Raw genomic sequence first — 19,576 nt, forward strand, 5'->3', positions numbered from 1 at the left:
CGACCACTAAGCAGGTGCCAATAGTGAAGACCCCTCGGTCTCTGTGGCCGTGCTGCTGACAGCCAGCTTCTCAGGGAACAGGGTCAGAGCCGCAGCCTGCAGACCAGAAGCATGACCCGCTACAGCACAGTAGCTTCCCTGGCAAGAGGCACCGTGTCAGGCAGAGCCTTGGGGTCCACGCACGGAGAGCAAGGGCTCAGCTAGGACTGGGTCTGCAGGGACCTCTGGGGCCGCTCTGCCCTGGGCTCCAGCAGGCACAGCCACCGGGTGGGGAAGGGCCTCACCCAGGCCTGCTGCACAGCAGGGCCCAGGCAGAAGAGCTCACCAGCCAGCCTTTCAGTCCTGCACAGCCCAGGATGACCCCATGAGCTACATCACAGGGACCCCAGGACAGGCCTAAGCCAGGAAGTGAGAACAACTCTCAGGAAGTTCTATACGAATGATACCCATGGTTCTCGCTTTTTTTCCACCAAAAGGACTGTTGATCACATGACCTTTAAGACACGGGGACTGTTCTTTATTTTTTTCATATTCTTACTGCTACATTATGATTATGCATAAAGGGCTTCACGGTCACAGGTCCACCCGCACGTAATTGGGACTGCTCTTTATAAAAGCCTGCAGTCGACTCCAGGAGGTAAATCAGGGCAGATTCTGGCACACCGGCCCCAGGAACACAGACTGCCAGGCCTCAGGGCGAGGCCAAGGCCCCCCACTCCCTGAAGGTGGCCTACAGCTCCAAGTTTGTGCTGCTGTCAGCCAGCAGAGGCTCCACAGTGAGGTCAGCTAAGGCGGCCCCGGCCTCACAGAGTCGAGCCTCAGGTACAGGAAGTTGCACCCCAACCAGCCCTGGAGACACAGACCCTCCTGCAACCATACCATGCAGAGCACTGCAGGTGGGCACAAGGCACTGCCTGCTCAATGGCCACGTTCCCATCAGCTCATGGTTCCTGGAGGCAGAGACCAGCCTGTCCACCACAGCATCTGGACACCGGGTCCTAAGCTTGGCTCAAGCCACCACCATGGAGAATGGGTTGTGAATGAGGTACCCCTCCCTAGTTGGTGTCTCTGAGACACCTGTGTCCCTCCTGCATGCCCACCCTGTACCTGGGGTCTGGATACCCACAGGCCAAACTCAGCTCTAACTGCACCTGTGCCCAGCCTCAGGTTACCTGGAGCTTCCTGGCCATGGCCACCACCTCATGGTCTGGCGGATTGTACTTATAACAATTGGAGAACATTAACCGGATGTCAGCAGCGAAACCCTGTGCATCGGGGTACTCCCGGCTGTCCATCTTCCTCTGTAACATACAAGCAAGAGGACATAAGTGGGCAGGGCCTAGTGACCAATGTGTTCCCAGGCAGACCCTGCCAGGACACTCCACTTCCCTGGAACTTCAGGTGTGGGGGCCCACAGGCAGGGGACAGGAGGCAACGTGATTGTTTAGAAGGGCCAGTGGAAGGTGGAGATAAGAGTCCTTGGCTGGAAGAAAGAAGGGCTCGGCCAGGAACCCCACTGCCTACGGCCACCACCCACCCTCCCTCGTCCAGAGTTCCCAATCCCACGCAGCAGTCAGCGTCCTACACAGAAGGTTCTTGTGTCGGGGACCCTAGGGAGCAAGTGTCCTGGTGAAAAGCCCCGCCCTGCCAACCACAGGGAGCCTGCTCAGCTACAGAATGAAACATCACGTCGTTCCCATGAGGATCTGGCGACCATCACCCAAGCTGTGGCTACAGGAAACACGGCATCTCAGGCCAGAGGCAGCTCCTGACTCTTGCTGGGAGCGTGCAGCCAGCCTGGAGCCACGAAGCCAAGTTACAAAGCCAGGCCACAGCTCCACTGTGGCTGAGGTCCGGAGGGCCCAGAGCTGGGCAGGGGAAGCCAGGAGTGCGGCCACCAGGGGACATCCCAAGGCGGCCGCTGAGGGCACATGGACAGTCAAGGTCAGTGGAGGATCCAGCACTCCTGAGGGACTGAGTGCCCCAGCCCGGGACAGCTACAAGAGGCCAGGACTCAGGGGCCTTGAGGGAAGGCAGACAAGGGTGGTCAAGGAGGCGGTTGGTTCAGTGCCAACGAGATGGAGTGGCTGGGCACCAACCCCAGGGGCCGTCAGCAGACAGCAGCCCCCTCTACAGAGGGCCACCTGCGCTGCAAATGTGGGGAAAGCAGAGAAGCTTCCGACCCCAGGGAAGTTCGTGTCCACTCCAGCAGAGCCTGGACAAGTGCGCCCGAAGCCCTGCCTCGCGGGCCTATGGAGGGGGCGCGTCTCCTCCGTTCACAGCTTAAGAGCCTGGGCTCCTTTCCACGTGGGCCTGCTTGCCACAGAGGCGGCCGCGGTGGCGAGGCTGGGCTCAGCCGTGCACGAGCACCGCCTAGGAACACCCTGCTTCCACCAGGCACGAGGGCCAGGAGGCCCAGACAAGCACGCTGTGACCTCAGTGAACCCAGCTTGCAAAGTGGTTTTATTCTGAAAGGGTAAATCGGCCCTCTGAACGCGCGTGGTCCACAGGCCGGACTCCGGGCCACACTCCAGAACTGCCACTGCGCATGAAGACACAGGGACCCAGCCGCAGGCGAGAAGGGGCTCCTGGCACCTTCGGCCGAGGCTCTGCCCTCAGCGTCACGTGCAGGGAGCACAGGCCCCTCAGCCTGACGTCCACAGCCAACGAGGGCGGACGGTGTTCGCCAGATCTGCCCTGGGCTGTCGGTACTGGGGACGGAGGCAGAGGGCTGGACCAGCCTTTGCAGACCCAACACCATCAGTGGACATGCCCAGCTCCCCCTGTGTGGGCATCTTTCCAGGGCCCAAGAGGCAGGCCATGCCTGCCCAACTGCAAGGGGCCAGTCGCCCCAGGAGGGCAGGGTGCTGGGTGGGAGCTCGCCCAGCCCAGACCTCACCCGCCTTCTGCACAACGGCTCACTGGAGCGCGTTCTGCTGAGACCCGCCGGGCGAGCCCGGGAGAGGCACGCCGAGGGGGCCTGTGTGGGGACGGGAGCGTGGGCACTTGGTCTCGGTGCGTGCCTGCCCGTGGTGGCCCCACGCCGGCCCACCTTGACGGTGCTGAGGTCCATGGGGTGCTTGATGATATCGTGGTAGTCATGCAGCTCCAGCGCCTCGGCGTCCACCGGCTTGTAGAAGGGCCAGGCGTAGGCGGCGTGCTTCTTGGACAGCATCTCCCGGAGGATGCTGTCGCAGTGCCGCAGCTGCTCCGACAGCTTGCCCTTCTTGCCCGCGTGCTGGGGCACCTCACCGTCCTCCAGGTCCTTCTTGGGTGGCTTGATGGGACGGCCCCCGCTCTCACGCCGGGCGACCACCTTGGCCTGCTTGGGGTCGGACAGTGGCGGGGGCGACTCGCTGCGGCTGGCGGTGATGGCCGACGTGGTGGGCGTGGTCGTGTCTGCTTTCCGCTTCACACCCTTTTTCTGCGAGAGTAAAACGACCAGTGAACACCAAGAACAAGGCCCTGGTGGTGGGCACGCGTCTCAAGGCACACGCTTCTGGAGCGCAGACCTCATGCAGTCTCGCTGCGTCCTCCCTACTGAGGACACCGAGGCTCAGAGGGGCCGGGCTGCTGGCCATGGTCACACAGCTGGCAGTGGTGAGGCTGGGACTCTGAAGCCTGCCCTCGCCAGACGTGAGGGCCACACCTCTCTCCCTGAGCCCCAAAAGCCCCGCCATCCAGGTGGGCTCACTCACTACCACTCCGGGCGGCGTGAGGAGTCACACGCCACCCACCCAACACATGAGGCACACCTCAGCCCAGGCCTGGCACCAGGGGCTGCAGAAATGGTGGGACTCCCTGCTTTTAAAGACAACAAAAGTGCCAGATGGGGACCCCGAGCTGGTGCTTCAAGGACAGACACAGTGGTGCAGGAAGAGGGGAGGCAGCAGGAGCATTCTGGGCTAGACAGGTGGGGGCAGCCCGACCAGGGGATGTGAAGCAGCCACAGCAGGTTTGAGGCCAAGGGACTCCAGGGGCTGTAGGGGTGGGCCCGTCTGGACAGTCCAGAGGCATGGGCAGCCACCACAGGCTGTTCTAGGCCAGGAGCGTGATGCTCCAGAGTGCTGTGTGGCTGGGCCTAGAGCAGAGCCAGTGGGTAGCAGACAGACACAGGGCCTCTGTCCAGTGAGCAGCTGATACCCAGGCAGCCTGGGTGTGTGGGTCTCTCCCACAGCCTGCAGGGGTGGAGGGCCCTTGGGCATCACCCGTGAGTCAGGGGCCAGGACTCGGCGTGCTCCCGAGACCAGCTGGGTGGGTCTGTCATCTCAGCTTGGGCGGAAAGAGAAGCCAACAGGAACCATGGCTCCCCAGCTGGGCTGCCAGCTGCCCAGGGTCTGCTGCTCAGAGCCGCCCACATTACTGCCCCGACTAAGCTGCTGCCCTCAGGCTGACAGGGGCACGAGCCGGCTCCCACAGACACTTAACAGGCACCACGGGATGCCAAGCACAAAGCGCGTGCCCCAGAGGGCCCGGGGGAGGGAAGGCAGGCTCATGTGGCTCTGGCAAACGGGACATGCTCCAAAACAGCCCCGCGCCATGGGCAGTGGCCTGGCCAGGCACCACCCGCAAGTGCAGGCAGTGAAGGCCACAGGGAGGGGAAAGCGACGGAGGTGGCGTTTTACCTTGGGAGAGCCATTAAACCCTGACGCCCGCTTCCTCATCTGTAAGAGGGGGGACTACTGTCTGCCCCAGAGGGTAGCTGTGAGGATCAAATCGAAGAAGACAACACGTGTCAGTGGCTGCACAGGCCTCGTGAGCCGCGTCCTGCGGGAGAGCCAGGCCGAGCCAGGACGGGGCGGCGCCCACGGCAGAGCTCCCAGCAAGCGGGGTGGACGGAGGTCCTCAACGCCCGGCGGTGCCACTCACTGGCCACTGCTCTCCCCAGGCATAAGCAGGGGAGGGCCTGCCCCCCACTGCTCTCCCACACCTTCCCCGCCTTGACCAGTGGGCTGTGAGGCCAGGGCTGCCAGGCCAGAGAAGCTGGGGTCCGAGTCTAGCCCGCCCCCACCAGCAGTGTGACCTCCAGCCCCTGAGCCTCGGTCTCCTCATCTGTGCAGAGAGAACACCTCCAAATAGCCAGCAGCCCTGGGAGGCGCAGAGCTCCCTCCCTCCCTGGACCTGCCCACTGCAGGAGCCCGGCAGGTCCGCCCCAGCCACTTCACAATGGCCACCTCAGGCCCTGAGATGCTCACCTTGACAACAGGCGGCGTGGGAGGGACCACGGGGACGATGGGTGTCGAGGGAGGAGGTGGTGCAGCAGCCGGGGGAACAGGGACTGATGTGACGTTTGCAGTGATGGTTGGTACGGGGGTGGCAGCAATGACGGGCGTCTGGGAGACAGTGGGGGGCACGTTCTGGAAGGGGGTCGCTGGGGAGACTGAGGACACGGCCGCCACTTGCTGCGTACCTTCAAGACAAGGACAGAAAGCTCAGCACAGAGGGCTTTTGCTCTATTTCCAGAAGCAGCTGGGACCGTCCCCTACAGTCCGAGTAGACCGGGGTCAACTGTGAGAGAAGACGCCGTCCTGGCCAAGACCGCCCCCCGCTCTGCAGCTAGGGGCAGAAGCTGGCTGGCGCACCTTGGCCTAGTACTCGCTGGATGGCCCCACTGGTCAGAGGCCAGAGGAGGCTGGGGGAGGAGACCGAGAGACGCCCCATGGCCTGGCGCTGAGAACCAGCTCGCCTCCTCCACAACCTGCCTCATGCTTCTCCACCACCACGCTCTCCAACAGGGAGCAACACCGGTGACGGTGACGCTCAGGTCACCAAGTAGCAGCAGAGCGAGATTTGGAGGAGGGGAACAGGGACCTGTGCAGCAACCATGTCGACACCCTCCTGCCCCCAGGCCAGCCGCCTCTAGCACAAGCTGGTGCCTGCAGGCTCACCCCACCCACCCCGCCCAGTGGACAGGGAGACGGCCCGGAGGGCCACAGGCCTGGCACCCCAGCCCTTCTACCTGTGGGCCATGGGCAGAACACCCCCGCCCCTTTACCTGCACTCTGGGTCCCCGCAGCCGGCTTCCGGCCTTTGCCTTTTGGAGCAGGGGGTAATAACTCAACTTCCTCTTGGGGCATCTGGGCCACTTTCTGCAGAAAAATTTTCTCTAAGGCTTGGGCCATTAGCACTATGTCATCTGTGGGCTGAAGACACAGAGAGCCCGGGTCACTTGTTGGGAAAGGAGTGTGAACTTGCGAAAAACACGTGGGCTGTGGCTCGAGAAAGCCTTTATGTAAAATCTGTTAAGAGATCTGGTGGGGAGGGGGCAAGACAAGCCTCAGTGTGGACACTCCTAGAACCACCCAGGTGTGGTGGCACACCCACAGCCCCAGTGGCTCAGGGAGGCTAAGGCGGGAAGGTCGCAAGCTCGAGGCCAGGCTCAACAACTTAGACCTGCCTCAGGATAAAAAAGTCAAAAGGGCTGGGGTTGTAGTCCCGAGGTAGAGCAGCCCTGGGTTCAATCCCCAGCACCTCAAAAACATAAATGACTAAGCCTCAGCCTTCGTGGGGTGTCTCAGTGGCCGAGCACTTGCCCAGCACGCCTGGGGACCCGCACTCCACCCCAGCACACCGGCCTTCATCCCACCCCGTGAGGACCAGAGCCAGAACAGCCCAGCCCGGCGTTCCTTCATCTCTACTTAAGTCACGTCACTATCACAAAACCAGGATCCTGGGCAACTTCCCTAAGTCGCTCCCTCACTGAGACCACCTGCAGGTAGCTCTGCTCAGAAGTGTCCTCTACTGTCCAGGCAGGTCAGCTCCAGACTCTGCACGAGGACTTCTGGGGATGAGATTTCGAGGCCCAGGTGAGGCTGTCAAGGCTGTGGCCAAGCCAGCACCATGAGGAAGTGTGGACCAGGACAGGGAGCAGGGCCAAGCCCAGAGTGTGCTCTGCCCTGAGCCTGAGAGCCTCCAGGTCCCCTGATCTGGGGGGCCACCCCAGCCACGGCCAGCCGGGGACCAGGCCTTCCTGGGCCCACCAGCGTCTGGCCATGCTGGTGTCTTCTTACCTTGTTGTAAATGTAACAGTTTGTAAACATGGTGTTGAAGTCCTGCATACATTCACTTGCACTCCAATAATAATTGTTTTCTAGTCTCTTCTTAATAGTCCCCATATCCATTGGGTTTTTTATTATTTTATGATAATCCTAGAAAAGAGATTTTCAGAGATATCACCAGGAGATTCTACAATATTATTTTCCCACTTCCCAAGTGCACCAAGGGGTCTCAATGAGTCCTCCAGCTGGAGCCTGGGCCACCTAAGGTCTGGTGAGCACTGGTCTGGAGTCCCAAACTCCTGCCAGGAGGCTGCGGAGCTGCTGCAGACCCTGAGCTGATCTGTGTGCTAGAGAAGGGGCCAAGCCCATCCACGTCATCTTTTTTTTGTTTTTTTTTGGCACCAGGGATTGAACCAGGGGTGCTCTACCACTGAGCCACATCCCCAGTCCTTTCTATATTTTATGTATAGACATGGCCTTGCGAAGTTGCTTAGGGCGTCACTACGTTGCTGAGGCAGGTTTTGAAATTGGGATCCTCCTGCCTCTGCCTCCTGAACTTCTGGGGTTGTAGGTGTGGCCCCGGCACCTGGCCCTTTCTAGGTATTCTAAACCCACGGGTGGCCGGGGTCAAGCTGGGCTGGAATGCAGACCACCAAGTACAGGCCAGGGGCTTCACCTCGCAACTCTTAGGGTTCCTCTCTTTGGTCTAGATCAATACTGAGCCTGTACCAGGGGCACCATCCCTGGAATCCAGGCCTCAGTGCGCGGCTGGTGTCTGAGGACGGTGGCAGGACACACAAGCGGCCCAGTCAGGCCTCAGCTGCACAGAGCTGCTCAGGAGCCCCATCTACCTGGGCCTGCCTTCTCCGCCCCTCCAGGAGGTGGGGCTTCTCACTGCCCACACCTGGGGTCCGCTGCCCACAGGTTGTCAACCTCTGGGTTATGGGCTTCCTGAGGCACAGGCTGCCCTGGCTTAGCGCCACCTGTGCCACAGCGCGGGCAGTCTCCAGGGGAGGGGCCCGGGGTGGGAGGGGCCCGGGGCGCAGGGGCTACGCACAGGCAGGTTGAGCTTGATCGCATCCACGGGCTGGTAGAAGGGCCAGGCAAACTGGTGCTTCCAGAGCGTCTTCACCACCACGTTCTGCATGTACTGCAGCTGGTTGGTCTTGCGGCCAGGCTTGCTGGGGTTGGAGACCTCCGGCGGGGGCGGGTTCGCAGGGCCCGGGGCCGCCGGGATCCCCGCGGGGGCGGCCGCAGTGGTGGTGGACATCCTCCAGCAGCTCGCTCGCGCTCACTGGCCGTCACGGCCGCTGCTCCGGGAGGCCCCTGCACCGTCTGTGCTCCCTGAGGAGGCTCGGCATCCCATTTCTAGGCCCAACCAGGCAACACCTGCAGACGACCAAGGACAGAGACCTATCACCCCAGAGTCCCAACCCCTCCCACCTCCGTGAGGACACCACCTGGCCCCAGCAAGGCCATGGTCTTCCCCTGCCCAGACGTGCTGTCACCTGTCAGAGGGCCTCTCCCACCGCTGTCTGTCAAGCTGGCGGAGGAGAGTGCCGGACGGTGGGGTCAGATGGCACAAGTCTCCAGCGCAAGGGTGGGGCACGGCTAAAGGCAGGTGTGCGGAGGACGTGGCCACTCTTGCCTCACTGCCACCAAACCACCCACTTGCTGGCGGTTGATTTGCTTCCCCCAGACCCTGCACTCTCTTGGCTGTGGCAAGGTTGGAAGGGCAATCCGTGGACAGAGAACTGCAAGCAGACCCAACAGAGCCAGGGTGGGCGGAACCAGCAGTGACCGACACGTGCCCACCACAGGCATGGGCAGTGAGATTTCTATCGTAACCAGAACGGTTCCGGTCTGTGACGGCGGGTGGCTGTGACCCGGACTGGCCCTCGGCCAATCAGGACGGTGATAGAGGCGGCTCCAACCCCGCCTCTGCATGCCAGGGCCAACAAGTGGCTCCAGGAGACTTCACCAGGGCTGGCTGGAGCTGCTGAATGCTGGCCACGTCGGAGCTGAGGCCCTGGCAGCTCGGCAGACCCCCGTGACGGCAAGAGCCTGTGCAGCGGCACGCCGGCACCCCGGCCTGGCTCTCCCAAGGCGGGAGCCGGGCAGCACCACCTGCGTGCCACAGCCCTGCTTCACTTTAGGTCAGGGTCTGCACTTCAACCCGCCCTCGCCCTGCGTGGGGCTCCCCAGGTAATGCCCGTGTTCAGTGTCAGGGTCACATGCGCTCCTGCCAGACGCCACTGGAAAGCCACCCCAGGGCCAGGTGGGCCGGGAGCTGGCTGCCACCCTGCCACCCCTCCAATGCCACAGTGGGCGTATGTGCACCACAGGTGGCAAGGGCCACAAGCCAGGGCTCTGTCCCCAGAAGGCTGGCTGCCGAGGACTTGCCAGCACCTACTCTCAGCAAGTCTGCCCCCTCCCCACCTAGCCCAGCCCCACCTCACCCTCCCGGCCCCTGCCCTCAAGGCTGTGCTGCACAGCAGCTCCCCAGGGCCCATTCCGGGGCACCTCAAGGTCCTGCATCTGGTCAACTGGGCACAGGTCACAGGCAGTGGTTTGGTGGGGAGGGCGGTCCCTCCAGTGGGCCGACCACCACAAGGCTGGGTCCTCACCTCCAGACCAAGACGACTGGCCTCTTCCCACCCCAGCCCCCAGGCTGCTCGGCAGCAGCACCCTGGTCAGGATCCTGCTGACCTGAAGCCAGGTCCAGGTACTCGCTGGCTCAAAACACTCCAGGCCTCCCGACTCCACACTGACCAGCAGGGCCCCAAACGACAGGGCTTTGGGCTGCATGGTTGCTGCGGCCATGCCAGTTCTCACCTTCCCGAGTCCTCCTGGAATCTTCTGGAATCCCCTTCCCACTGGGCCCCTGAGCAGCATGTGGTTATGGAGCAGAGGCTGAGGCCAGCCCCAGAGCTTGACCTCCATCTCCCCCGGGCTCCAAGGTGGGTCAAGAACGCAGCACTCGGGCAGCCAGGATTGCCACGGGGGCCCAGCCCCAGACACCTCCCAGTACCGGCAGGTGGGCTCTCCGCTCCAGCCGGCATGTGGACTCCAGGACTGGAGGCTGACCCTGCTGCGACACTGACCAGGGAGCCGGGTCACAGGGATGAGGCCAACCTGGGGCCATGTGGCACCTGGAAGGTGTCTGAGGCTGCAGGCCAAGGTATAGGCTGGCCTCCCCTGCCCATGGCCAGGGTGAGGTCCCTTCCACTCCTAGGTGCCTGGTGGAAACGGACAAGGGACAGCAGGACATGTGCATGGGGACATCCCACCCAGAGAGCTCAGGGAGGCGGGAAGGGGCTCTGGGCCCTGCCCTTCCAGGCCACACCCCTCAGGGACCTGGGGCTGAGCCAGGCAGACTGGCGGGTCTGGGGAAAGTGGGAGCCACCAACCGCCTGCCACCTCGCCACCCTCCACCAGACCGGGGAGCTGTGTAAACCACTCTGTGCCTGCTGCGCTGCACCACGCCATGCCACGCCGGCACCGCACCTCAAAGAGTGAGGGAGGCCCAGCAACTGCCAGGACAAGCCGGCAGGCAGCAGGTCCTGAGGGTCGCCTTGCCCAGGGCCCACACCGCTCCTCCTCAGGCCAGGCGCTCAGGAGGCTTGGAGCCTCCAGAAAGAAACGAACGGAAACAGACCCGGGAACCCACGCATGCAGCCGGGCCAGGGCCACCTGAGGCGGGCACGCGGTGCACGGGCAGGACCATCAGCCCCTGCTGGTGGTGCTTTCCTGGCTCTCTGTCACCCCTGCCCTGAGGACTGCACGTTCAGACAGGCCCGGGGCAGGGCTGAGGAAAACGCCGGAACCCTGAGGGGTGTGCCAGCAGCCCCTTGCCCGGGCCACGTGTACCCACGTGATGTCCACAACACAGGTGCAGAGCAGACCACAGAGTCAAAGCCCCTTCCCCTGATTTCCTGGGCATTCGGGGACATGGAGCACACAGGGTGGGTGTTGAGCCCAGGCCTGTGTCTCTCCCAGAAGGAGGTGACCGCAGAGGTAGAGAGCCATAGCAAGGTGATGAGTAGGCCACGCCAAACCTCAGGCTGGGTGGACAGGGTGGGCTGCAGGTCCAGTGAGCAGCACCCCTCCGACAGAGCCTGGTCCGCCGCACAGGCCCCAGAGCCCAGCTGGCCTTGCTGTGCAAACCAGCTGTGCAGACACAGGGTCAGAGCGCAGCCCCCACTGCACCCCAAGCACTCTCCTGACGGGCGGGGAGTCCCAGGGCCATGGCTCCCCACCTACAGGGACATGACATTTGGGGACAGGGGGTAACCTAGTGAATGCTAGAGCCAGATGTGACCGTGGGGGAGGGGGATGTCCCCAGTCACCCCAGGGGTGCTGTGAGGACAACTGAGCAACATATGGGGTCCTATCTGGTACCCACAGACTTTGGCATGTTGGCCCCAAACCAGTTCAGGAAACAGGAAGGTCAGAATTGCATCCAGTGGACAAAGATGGCTCTCCCCCAGGTCCCTCCCCAGGCCCCAGCCCAGCCCTGGCTGGCCTGCCTCTGCTGGGCCTGACCAACCAGCACTGCATTCCATGGGGCAGGGGTGTCCCTCCTGTACATGCCCCTCCCCAGGGCTCTGAGGTCACACCCCGGGTTGTCTGCAAGAACACAAATGCTCTAAGGACAGCCTTTATTCTGCCTAGGGGGTCGAGGTTTTACTGCAGAACAATTAAGGAAAAAATCTTCATCCCAGGGTTTTGGGACCTGCAGAGTAGTGACCTGGGGGCAGGGAAGGCCACCGTGATATGTAGAACCCCGGGGTCCCCAGGCCCTGGGAGCGAGTGAGGGCAGGTGGTTGGCGGGCTCCATTCCACAGTCTAGAAACCAGGCCCGGTGTGACCAGGAGGCAGCCTGGAGCCCAGGGCTGAGGAGTGGCGCCCAGGGTGGATGCACGTGAGCCTCCAGAGCCTGAGTTTGGTGCCAATTTGCTAGAAATGCTTGCTGGAGAGCAAGCCGAGGAAGTAACCTCACTGCTGACCAAATATCTGATCATCTTTTGGAACTGGTGCTAATAGATTCGCTGATGGTACTGATCAAGGTCATATTTCTTTTTAATACCAAGGACAACCCAGGAGGGCTTGACCACTGAGCTATATATCCCCAGCGCTTTTTATTATTTTATTTTGAGATAGGATCTCACCAAGTTGCTTAGGGCCTCGCTTAGTTGCTGAGGTTGGCCTAGAACTTGATCCTCCTGCCTCAGCCTTCTGAGTTGCTGGGATTACAGGCGTGGGCCACAGCCACCTGTGAGGTTGTAATTTCAAAAAGCTCTTTTAGAGATGCATGGTGAAAGCTGTGCGAATGGAATGTGTCCGGAATGTGCCACATGGATGGCAAAGCAGGACGACCCTGAGCTGCCCTGCACTCTATGGAAGAAGACATGCCTTCTCCTTCCCCTGCCCCACGTACAGGCTCAGTATCCTGCAGCCACACTGGGTGAGCTGGGAGACTGGGGGACAACCTCACTCCCTGCAAGCAGCTGAGCCTGGGCCAGGAGCCTGCTGGAGAGGGCGCCAACGGAACCCCAGACAGGAGCAGACACCTGAGGTGCCCTGTCCCCAGCACTCCACCTGCCCCCAGGGGAATGGGCAGCAGGCGGGAAGCCTGGTCTTCTGATCGACGCCCTTTTCTTGAGGGGCAGAGGATCCAGCCTGAACTCATGCACAGCGGCAGCAGCGCTGGATGCCAGACTTCCTGACGGGGCCTGAAGGGGCTGGGCGCACACGGAGCAGGCGAAACGCCCTGGTAGAGGGACTGGGGCGTGCAGCCCTGACTCTGGGCCGGGGAGCACTGAGGTACACCAGCTCTGGCCAGGCACGAAGGCAGGTGGATCCTGTCTCACAGTGGGAAACTGAGGCTCTGGGCCCTTCCTGAGGCCCGCCTCTCCCAGGCCTCCCATGCAGCCCACAGCAAGGGCCCCCAGTGCCCCCACCCAGGGCGGGGCCGGGATTGTGCGAGTGTGGGTGAAAAGTCTGCGGAGAGGCAGAGCTGACCGAGGGTCTGAAACCACAGCGCGGAAACAGACAAAAGCCACGTCCTCCAACATGAGAAGGCCCAGGTCAGGGGGTGCTGCTGAGGCCCAGGGCCAGACACCACAGGGGCCAGAGGGGAGGACAGGGCCCATGCCCCAGCCTGCAGGTCACCTACCCTCCCTTCCCCACAAGCAGAAATTCAGCCCGCTGGGCTCGCCCAGTGCAGAGGCGCTGTGGTAAAGCTACGGGGCAGCGCTATTTCAGGGCCTGGACAGACGGGCGGAGCAGGGACCTGTGCTGGCACCACAGCGGAAAACACCTGGAAAACTTAGCAGCAGACCCACCGTCCCCTCCTGCCACACCATGAACCAGGAGCTCAGGCCTCCCTGCTGGGCAGCAGGGACTGAGGGTCAGCACCCCAGCCCAGCTTTAGGGCGAGGACAATATTCACTAACCCAAGAGGGAGGGCGCTTCCCTGACTCCAGCCTAGCCTGTCCCCAGAGTGGGGAACCCTTTTAGGGGGCCCTGGGATAAAGGAGTCCCGCCTGCAGCAGGTGGATGCAAAGGATGCAGGGGGCTTACAGGCCTGGACAGGGAGAGGAAGGGCAGGCAGGAGGCATGCTCCCGGGCTCCCAGCCGGGGCACTGCAGGATCTGCACAATGCAGCCCTGGGGAGGTGACTATGGGTGCAGGAGAGGGGACATGTCCCCAGTCGCCCCAGAGGGCAGCAGGCAGAGCTCCAGAAAGGCAGGCTGCGTGGGCAGTCAGAGGTGGGCAGGAAGCTCGCAGGTCCCCAGATCTCAGTGGTCCCAGTCTCCCCTATTGCTCAGATCCACTGTTCCCACTGGCCACAAAACAGACTTTGAGGAGATCAGCTCCTCCAAGAGGAGGGCACCCTGCTCTGTCCACCTGGGGGTCACTGGTCCCCCGAGAACTCCTGGGGACCCCACACTGATGGCTTCCTATTCCCCGAGTGGCCAGTGCCCTTGCTCCTCCGTTCCAGCGAGGTGGCCATGGGTTTCGCACCAGTCCCTTCCAAGTGAGGAAGGGGAGGCTCAGGGTACAGAGACCCAAAGGGCCAGGAGGCCAGCTGGTCACCATCCCCACAGCTGTGCTGCAGGCACTGCTGCCCTCTGCCCTGGCAGACAGAGCGAGCGCCCCTGAAGCGGCCACCCTGGGGCCAGCCCCCCAGGCTGCAGGAAACTGGATCTGTAAGGGCAGGGCCAGCTTCAGTGACAGACGGAGCCAACTGCTTCCACGAGCCAGGGGAGGAACTGGGGCCAGGGGCCTCCAGGCGGCCCCAGGGCAGGCAGTCGGCATGGGTGGGGCTGCCCTGTCCACCAGGGACTCTCCCGTGCAAGTGGCGCAGGGCCCTTGCTGCCCGGGCGCCCCCGGCCGGCGCCCCACGCTCGCCGGGGCTATAGCACACCTGCCCTGCGACAGCTGCCCAGCCCTGTCTGGCAAGGCCAGCTCTGGCAGCCTGGCCCCGCCCTGTGCGCCCTGGCCCCCTGGCCCACGGGGCTGTCCCATGGCCAGGCACACAGGCGCTCCCCTGGCAGCAGCTGCCATCCCTGTTCTTCCTTAGGCCACACCCCACACTTCCTGAATCCAGGTGTCCTCAGGCCTCTCCGGCCCTGGCAGCCCACTGGGAGTCAGCCTGTGAAGGCTCCCTTCCTGCAGGAACGTCCACCTCAACAGAGACCTTGACCTCTGGCCACAGCACGATGGCAAAAACAGACGCCTCACACTGAGGCTCTTCGCACTCGTGCTGGGAAACCAGGGCTCCTGGCTGGGGGCCCAGCAGGCCAGGCCCAGGGCCATCCCTCTGGAGAGCTCAGTGACCATGCACCCGGCCACCTGCTGCACTCAAGCCCCCTCCATGGGTAGGGGTGGCCATAGAGCCACAGCTCAGAAGGGCAGACAAAGGAAGGCACTCGCCCTGGAGAGGGAAGGGAGCCCTGTCCCCCAGAGTCAGCAGGCCGGCTTGGTGAGCACCAAGGCTCAGGTGGCCCGACACTCCCCCATGCTCAGTGCTTTCTGGAACAAGCCGGGGGTTCGCCTAGCACCCTGGTCTGTGGGATCACAGGACAATAACTCCCCTCTGGGTGGCCTGAAGAGTCCAACTCACACCCCACTTTATGGACAGGTAAAGCAAAGTTGGGAAGGGGCCCTGCCCTCAACCGCCTCCAGCAAGATCAGGGACCAGGACTGCCGGGAGATGCCATGCCCTGGCCTCAGAACCACTGACCCGAGCACCTTCCCACCAGCAGGATGCAGGCGCTAGCCAGAGCAGGGGGACGCACATCAGCTGTGTGCTCCACCGCCAGCCGCCCACCCCCATCCCTCCCCTCCTGCCAGGCGCTGAGCCCTCCTGCAGGCCCTGGGCAATGGTGCTGAGAAGCAGCCAGCTCCACCATCCCATTTAACAGATGGAAAGTGAGGCTGAGAGTCAAGTCACAGGCTGGGAGGACTTGGGAACAAGATGCACAGCAGCAGTTAAGATGGTCCAGAGTTCAGGGCTGCCACTCGCCCTGTCCTGCTGTCCAGGGGCTGCTGGCCTGCCCAGACCTCAGCTAGTCACCCTTCAAGACAGGCTGCAGGCCAAACTGAGACAGAGTCAAGGACCTGGAGCTCAGCAAAGGCACGAGCCTCATCTCTGAGTCCACGGCTCAGTCACAGTCTTCCACACCCACCCTGGCACAGGGCTGGCCCCAGAGGGCTCTGTTAGGTGGTGCAAGTAGATGGCGGGCAGCTTGGGGCCAGGAGGTACCCAGCTGCTGTCTGGCAGACACACCAAGCCCCGACCCAGATCACCAGGCAGGAAGGGTGCCCCCTGCACCGCCCAGCTCACCCCTCTTCCTTTGGCTGCACCATGGGCACCAGAGACACACAGTGACCACCCCAAGGGCCACAGCCTTCCTGTGCAGGTTGGCACTGCAGGTAGAAATGGACGTGCGAGACCTCTGGGACCTCACGAGGAAGCCGAGACGTCGTGGCCTCAGAACACGCAGCTCTCGACAACAGACTCCAAGCTCCTTGTGACACAGGTGTAATACCTGTGGCACAGAGGTCCCCTCTAAACCAGACTCCAATCCCACACGCCAGGAATCCAGTGTCACTTGTGGAGATGCCCAACACATTGCCTATCAAGCCCAACTTCCAACCACACTGGGAGACAGCTGACCAGGGACACCTGGATGTTACTGCACTCACAGGACACATCCCAAGAAGTGAAGTGCCCTCCCAACAGCTCGTCAGCTTCGATCAATTCTGTAGGATTTGGGGGCTTCTGGAGGGAGGGAGAGCTTTCTCCAAAATGCACCTCCAATTCAAGGCTATCAAGGTGCAGATGAGGTACACTGAGAACTGATTCCCTCACAAGACGGATGCTGGCCAGAGGACAGCCTGCAGCTCCAGCTACTCACACAGACCTGTGAATTCAGATCTGAATGGGCTGGAAGGCTCACACTTGAAGCCACTAACTTCTGCACGACCCAAATGGGATGCCTCCCCTTGATGAGAGCCCCAGAGCATCCCAGGCAGCTGGAGCTCAACGACTTGGCCACTTGGGTTTCACAGAAGAGGATGCTGAAAACACACGCCCCAGTCACAGGGACCTACGTGTGGTAGCAGTGACCTGATCTCCTATACTCCAGCAAGGTGCAGAGCCTCCGGCAGCAGGAAGGCCTCAGGCTGACCCAGGTTGGCAGGACCCCACAAGCCCACAGACATTCTTCGGGGAGAGAATGCTGCTGGCTTCCACAATTTCTCATTTGAAGCAAGGATCAGCCTCAACTAGATACTGGTTTCTGTGCAGGTATGAGGAGCCTGCCTGCACCAATGACCAGTCCAGAGGGCATGAGGGTCCCACTGCCAACCAGCCTCGCCACTGAGCCAAATGCCTTAATGGTTTCCAAAAGAAGACCTGCGGAGTAGCTCAAGGCACGCTCTGCCGGCTACAGGGACTTGGGGAGGGCAAACTGTTCCTGACATGTCTCCAGGGCAGATGCATCTGATGGGGCTGACCACCTTGTACCAAACACTCTGCTTGGGAGGGCCTGGGCCACAGCCCCCAGGGAGAGCTCTGCCACAGTAAACCAGGAAGCGGACCAGGCAACCCTGGGAGGCCCAGGACCCAGGGCTTCAGGACAGGCAGGAAGAGACCCTGCCAAGGGGCCTTGGCCTTCCCTTGGGACACTCCCCCACTTTCACTTTCTGTGGACGACTGCCTGGAGTCTAGGAAGGGAGAAGTTATACAAATCCGTCCTCTATTCAGATCTCACTTCCAAAGCAAGCACAGCACTGTCGAAGGAAAGCAGTTGAAACGGTGCTTACTGTCCACCCCAAGAAAGCTTTTTAAATCCCTCCTCCCTGGACTTTTCAGTGGCAGGGCAAGGCCCAGATCTCTGCAGCTGCTTGGACTGGCTCTGCAGGCACCCAGTGCCCTGCCACTAAGAGGAAGGTCAGAAAGAAATGCCCCCACATCCTGACACCGTCTGGGCTGTGCCTTATCTCTACTGATCTGTAACCACCAGCACACATCAAGGGCCAGACAAGGCAAACAGACCTTTATTTGCAAATGAGAAGCCTCATTCAGGGTCCCCAGGGAAGAAAGGCAGCCTGCCCCCACACCAAGCAAGGTCCCTAACCTGAGGCCTGTGCTTTCCTAGACCCCCTGCATTGCCAATGAGAAACTCACCCAAACCGCTAACACTGCATAGACTTCAGGATCTCCCCAAGGGCACTCCGTGGACCCAGGAAGAATTTCCATTTTAAAGGAAAGAGTAAGGAAGGTCTGAAACAGGAGCCCAAAACTTACCTCCTCCCTGGAGGAGAGGAGGGCACAAAGAGAACCCGGGTGACTCCCTCGCTTAGGTTTCTCCAGGCTTCCAGCCCTGTTGGCGGGCCTAGTTATGCAAGCCCCCCCCCCCCTAACTTCTGCAGAAAATAACCAAGTTTAACTTGGGCGGGGGACACCAGCTGTGCATTTCTGAGCAGAATCTCTAAACCAAAATTCTGGACCGCAGACACTTCGGGATTGGGCACAACAGTGGGAACTCACGGTGGACCACTGGACCGCTCCGGGTGGGTATTGGCGAACCAAGCGCGCTGCCCCGGTCACAACAAGCAGTGGAGACAGAGAGGACGTCCCCAGGCCCCCAGCTTTATTCACAAGGAGCCTCCGAAGCCCACACAGGAGGTGGTTTGGTGCGCGCTCCGCCGCAGATGGGCTTGCACCGTGTTGCCACGCCGGTGCCCACCCCAAGTGAGAAGGAGGGAAGCGCCCCCACCCTTCCCGCTCCAACTCGACCTGGGCCGGATTAAGCACTCTTCAGGCTGATTTCAAACCGGGAACTCGGTCTTCTCCTGGCCTGGCTAAAGTAATCCAGCAACTGGTATGAGCGCAAAGTCGACTCCGGGCCCACAACTCTGGGAGGAGGCCGCCCCCAAGGCCACGCCGCTGCTCCTCCGGGCGGCCGCGCAGAGACCAGGCCAGGCCCCCCGCCCTGGCCGCGAAGGTCCCCAGGCGGGCGCGGGCAACTGGCGCCGAAGCGCACTGCCGCGACCAGAGCAGCCGCGCACACCTTCCCCCGCCGCGTCCGCCCGGGTTCCCCCCTTCCGAAGATGGCGGGCAGAGGAAAGGGAAAAAAATCCCTTCCGTGAGGGAGGGCGCGCGGAGGCCGGGCTGGCGCGGGGCGCGCGGGCCGTGCCAAGTCCGGGCTGCGCGCCCCGGCCGCGGCGACGCCCCCAAGCCCCGGACGGAGGCGGCCGGGCGGCTCGGCGCAGGGCGGAGGGGAGCAGGACCCGCGCCGCCGCCGCCGCCGCCGCGACCCCGGGCGGCCGCCGCGCTTTGTTGCATCGTGGCCGCGCACAAAGGCGGCGGCGGCGGCCCGGGGCGCCGGGATCCCGGGCCGCCCGACAGCCTGCGCGGGGCGCTCCGGGCCGCGCTACCCGGCCTGGCCCGCAGCCGCCGCCCGCGCCGCCCGCCGCCCCGCGCGCGCAAGGAATCAAGAGAAAGGCGTACTTGGCCTCAGCGGCTCCGGAGCCGTCCCCTCCGGGCCCGCGCGGCCGGCTCCTCTTTGGCTCGCCGGCCCCGGCAGCATAATAGACGCGCCGGAGCCGAGCAGGGCTCATGCGCTGCGCCGCGGCGCCTGGCGGGAGTCGTAGTCCGCGCCCGGGCCCGCGCCGGGGCCGCCCAGGGGAGGCCGAGGCGCGCGGACTACATGTCCCGGCCCTGCCGGCGCCGCCCCGCCCCGCGCGCCCCCGCCCGCCCCGCCGACCCGGCCGCGAGCGGGCCCGGCCCGGGGGGCGCGCGGGGGCGGGGCTCGGCGCCCGCCCGCCCCAACCCAGAGGCGACGCGGGGACCCCCTGCGGCCTCCCCCGCGCAGGCCCGCGCCGCCTTTCCGCCCGCACGCGGGGAACTTGTGCCCGTGGGCGAATTTCCAGGCGCCCCAGGGAGGCGTGGAAAAGGCGGGAGCGCAGCCAGCACCCGCGGCCCCGCCCCGCACTCAGGGACCGCGAGAGCAGCCCTCGAACCCCGGCCGCGCACGGGCAGCCGGCGCGCACTTGCCGGC

The 19,576-nt window shown here is 62.9% G+C and overlaps 1 protein-coding gene across 3 annotated transcripts in view; it reads right to left on the reverse strand.

The window, feature by feature from the left end:
- Window positions 1-19,177, reverse strand: part of Brd3 (bromodomain containing 3) — a 26,566-nt gene extending 7,389 nt beyond the window's left edge. The window contains exons 1-7 of one of the 3 annotated variants that reach the window (XM_047524226.1): window positions 19,027-19,177; window positions 8,056-8,387; window positions 7,011-7,148; window positions 5,996-6,143; window positions 5,196-5,410; window positions 3,053-3,424; window positions 1,173-1,301 (exon numbers count right to left, since the gene is read on the reverse strand). In XM_047524226.1, the coding sequence (XP_047380182.1) occupies window positions 1,173-1,301; window positions 3,053-3,424; window positions 5,196-5,410; window positions 5,996-6,143; window positions 7,011-7,148; window positions 8,056-8,268 (1,215 nt within the window). In that variant the 5' untranslated portion in view covers window positions 8,269-8,387; window positions 19,027-19,177. Of the gene's footprint in view, window positions 1-1,172; window positions 1,302-3,052; window positions 3,425-5,195; window positions 5,411-5,995; window positions 6,144-7,010; window positions 7,149-8,055; window positions 8,388-8,506; window positions 8,525-18,312; window positions 18,454-19,026 lie in introns of those variants that run through there. The other 2 variants (XM_047524227.1, XM_047524228.1) reach the window with 2 other exon arrangements.
- Window positions 19,178-19,576: the final 399 nt, after the last annotated feature.

This window comes from Sciurus carolinensis, chromosome 14 (genome assembly GCF_902686445.1).
Source record: "Sciurus carolinensis chromosome 14, mSciCar1.2, whole genome shotgun sequence".
Classification (NCBI taxonomy): Eukaryota; Metazoa; Chordata; class Mammalia; order Rodentia; family Sciuridae; genus Sciurus; species Sciurus carolinensis.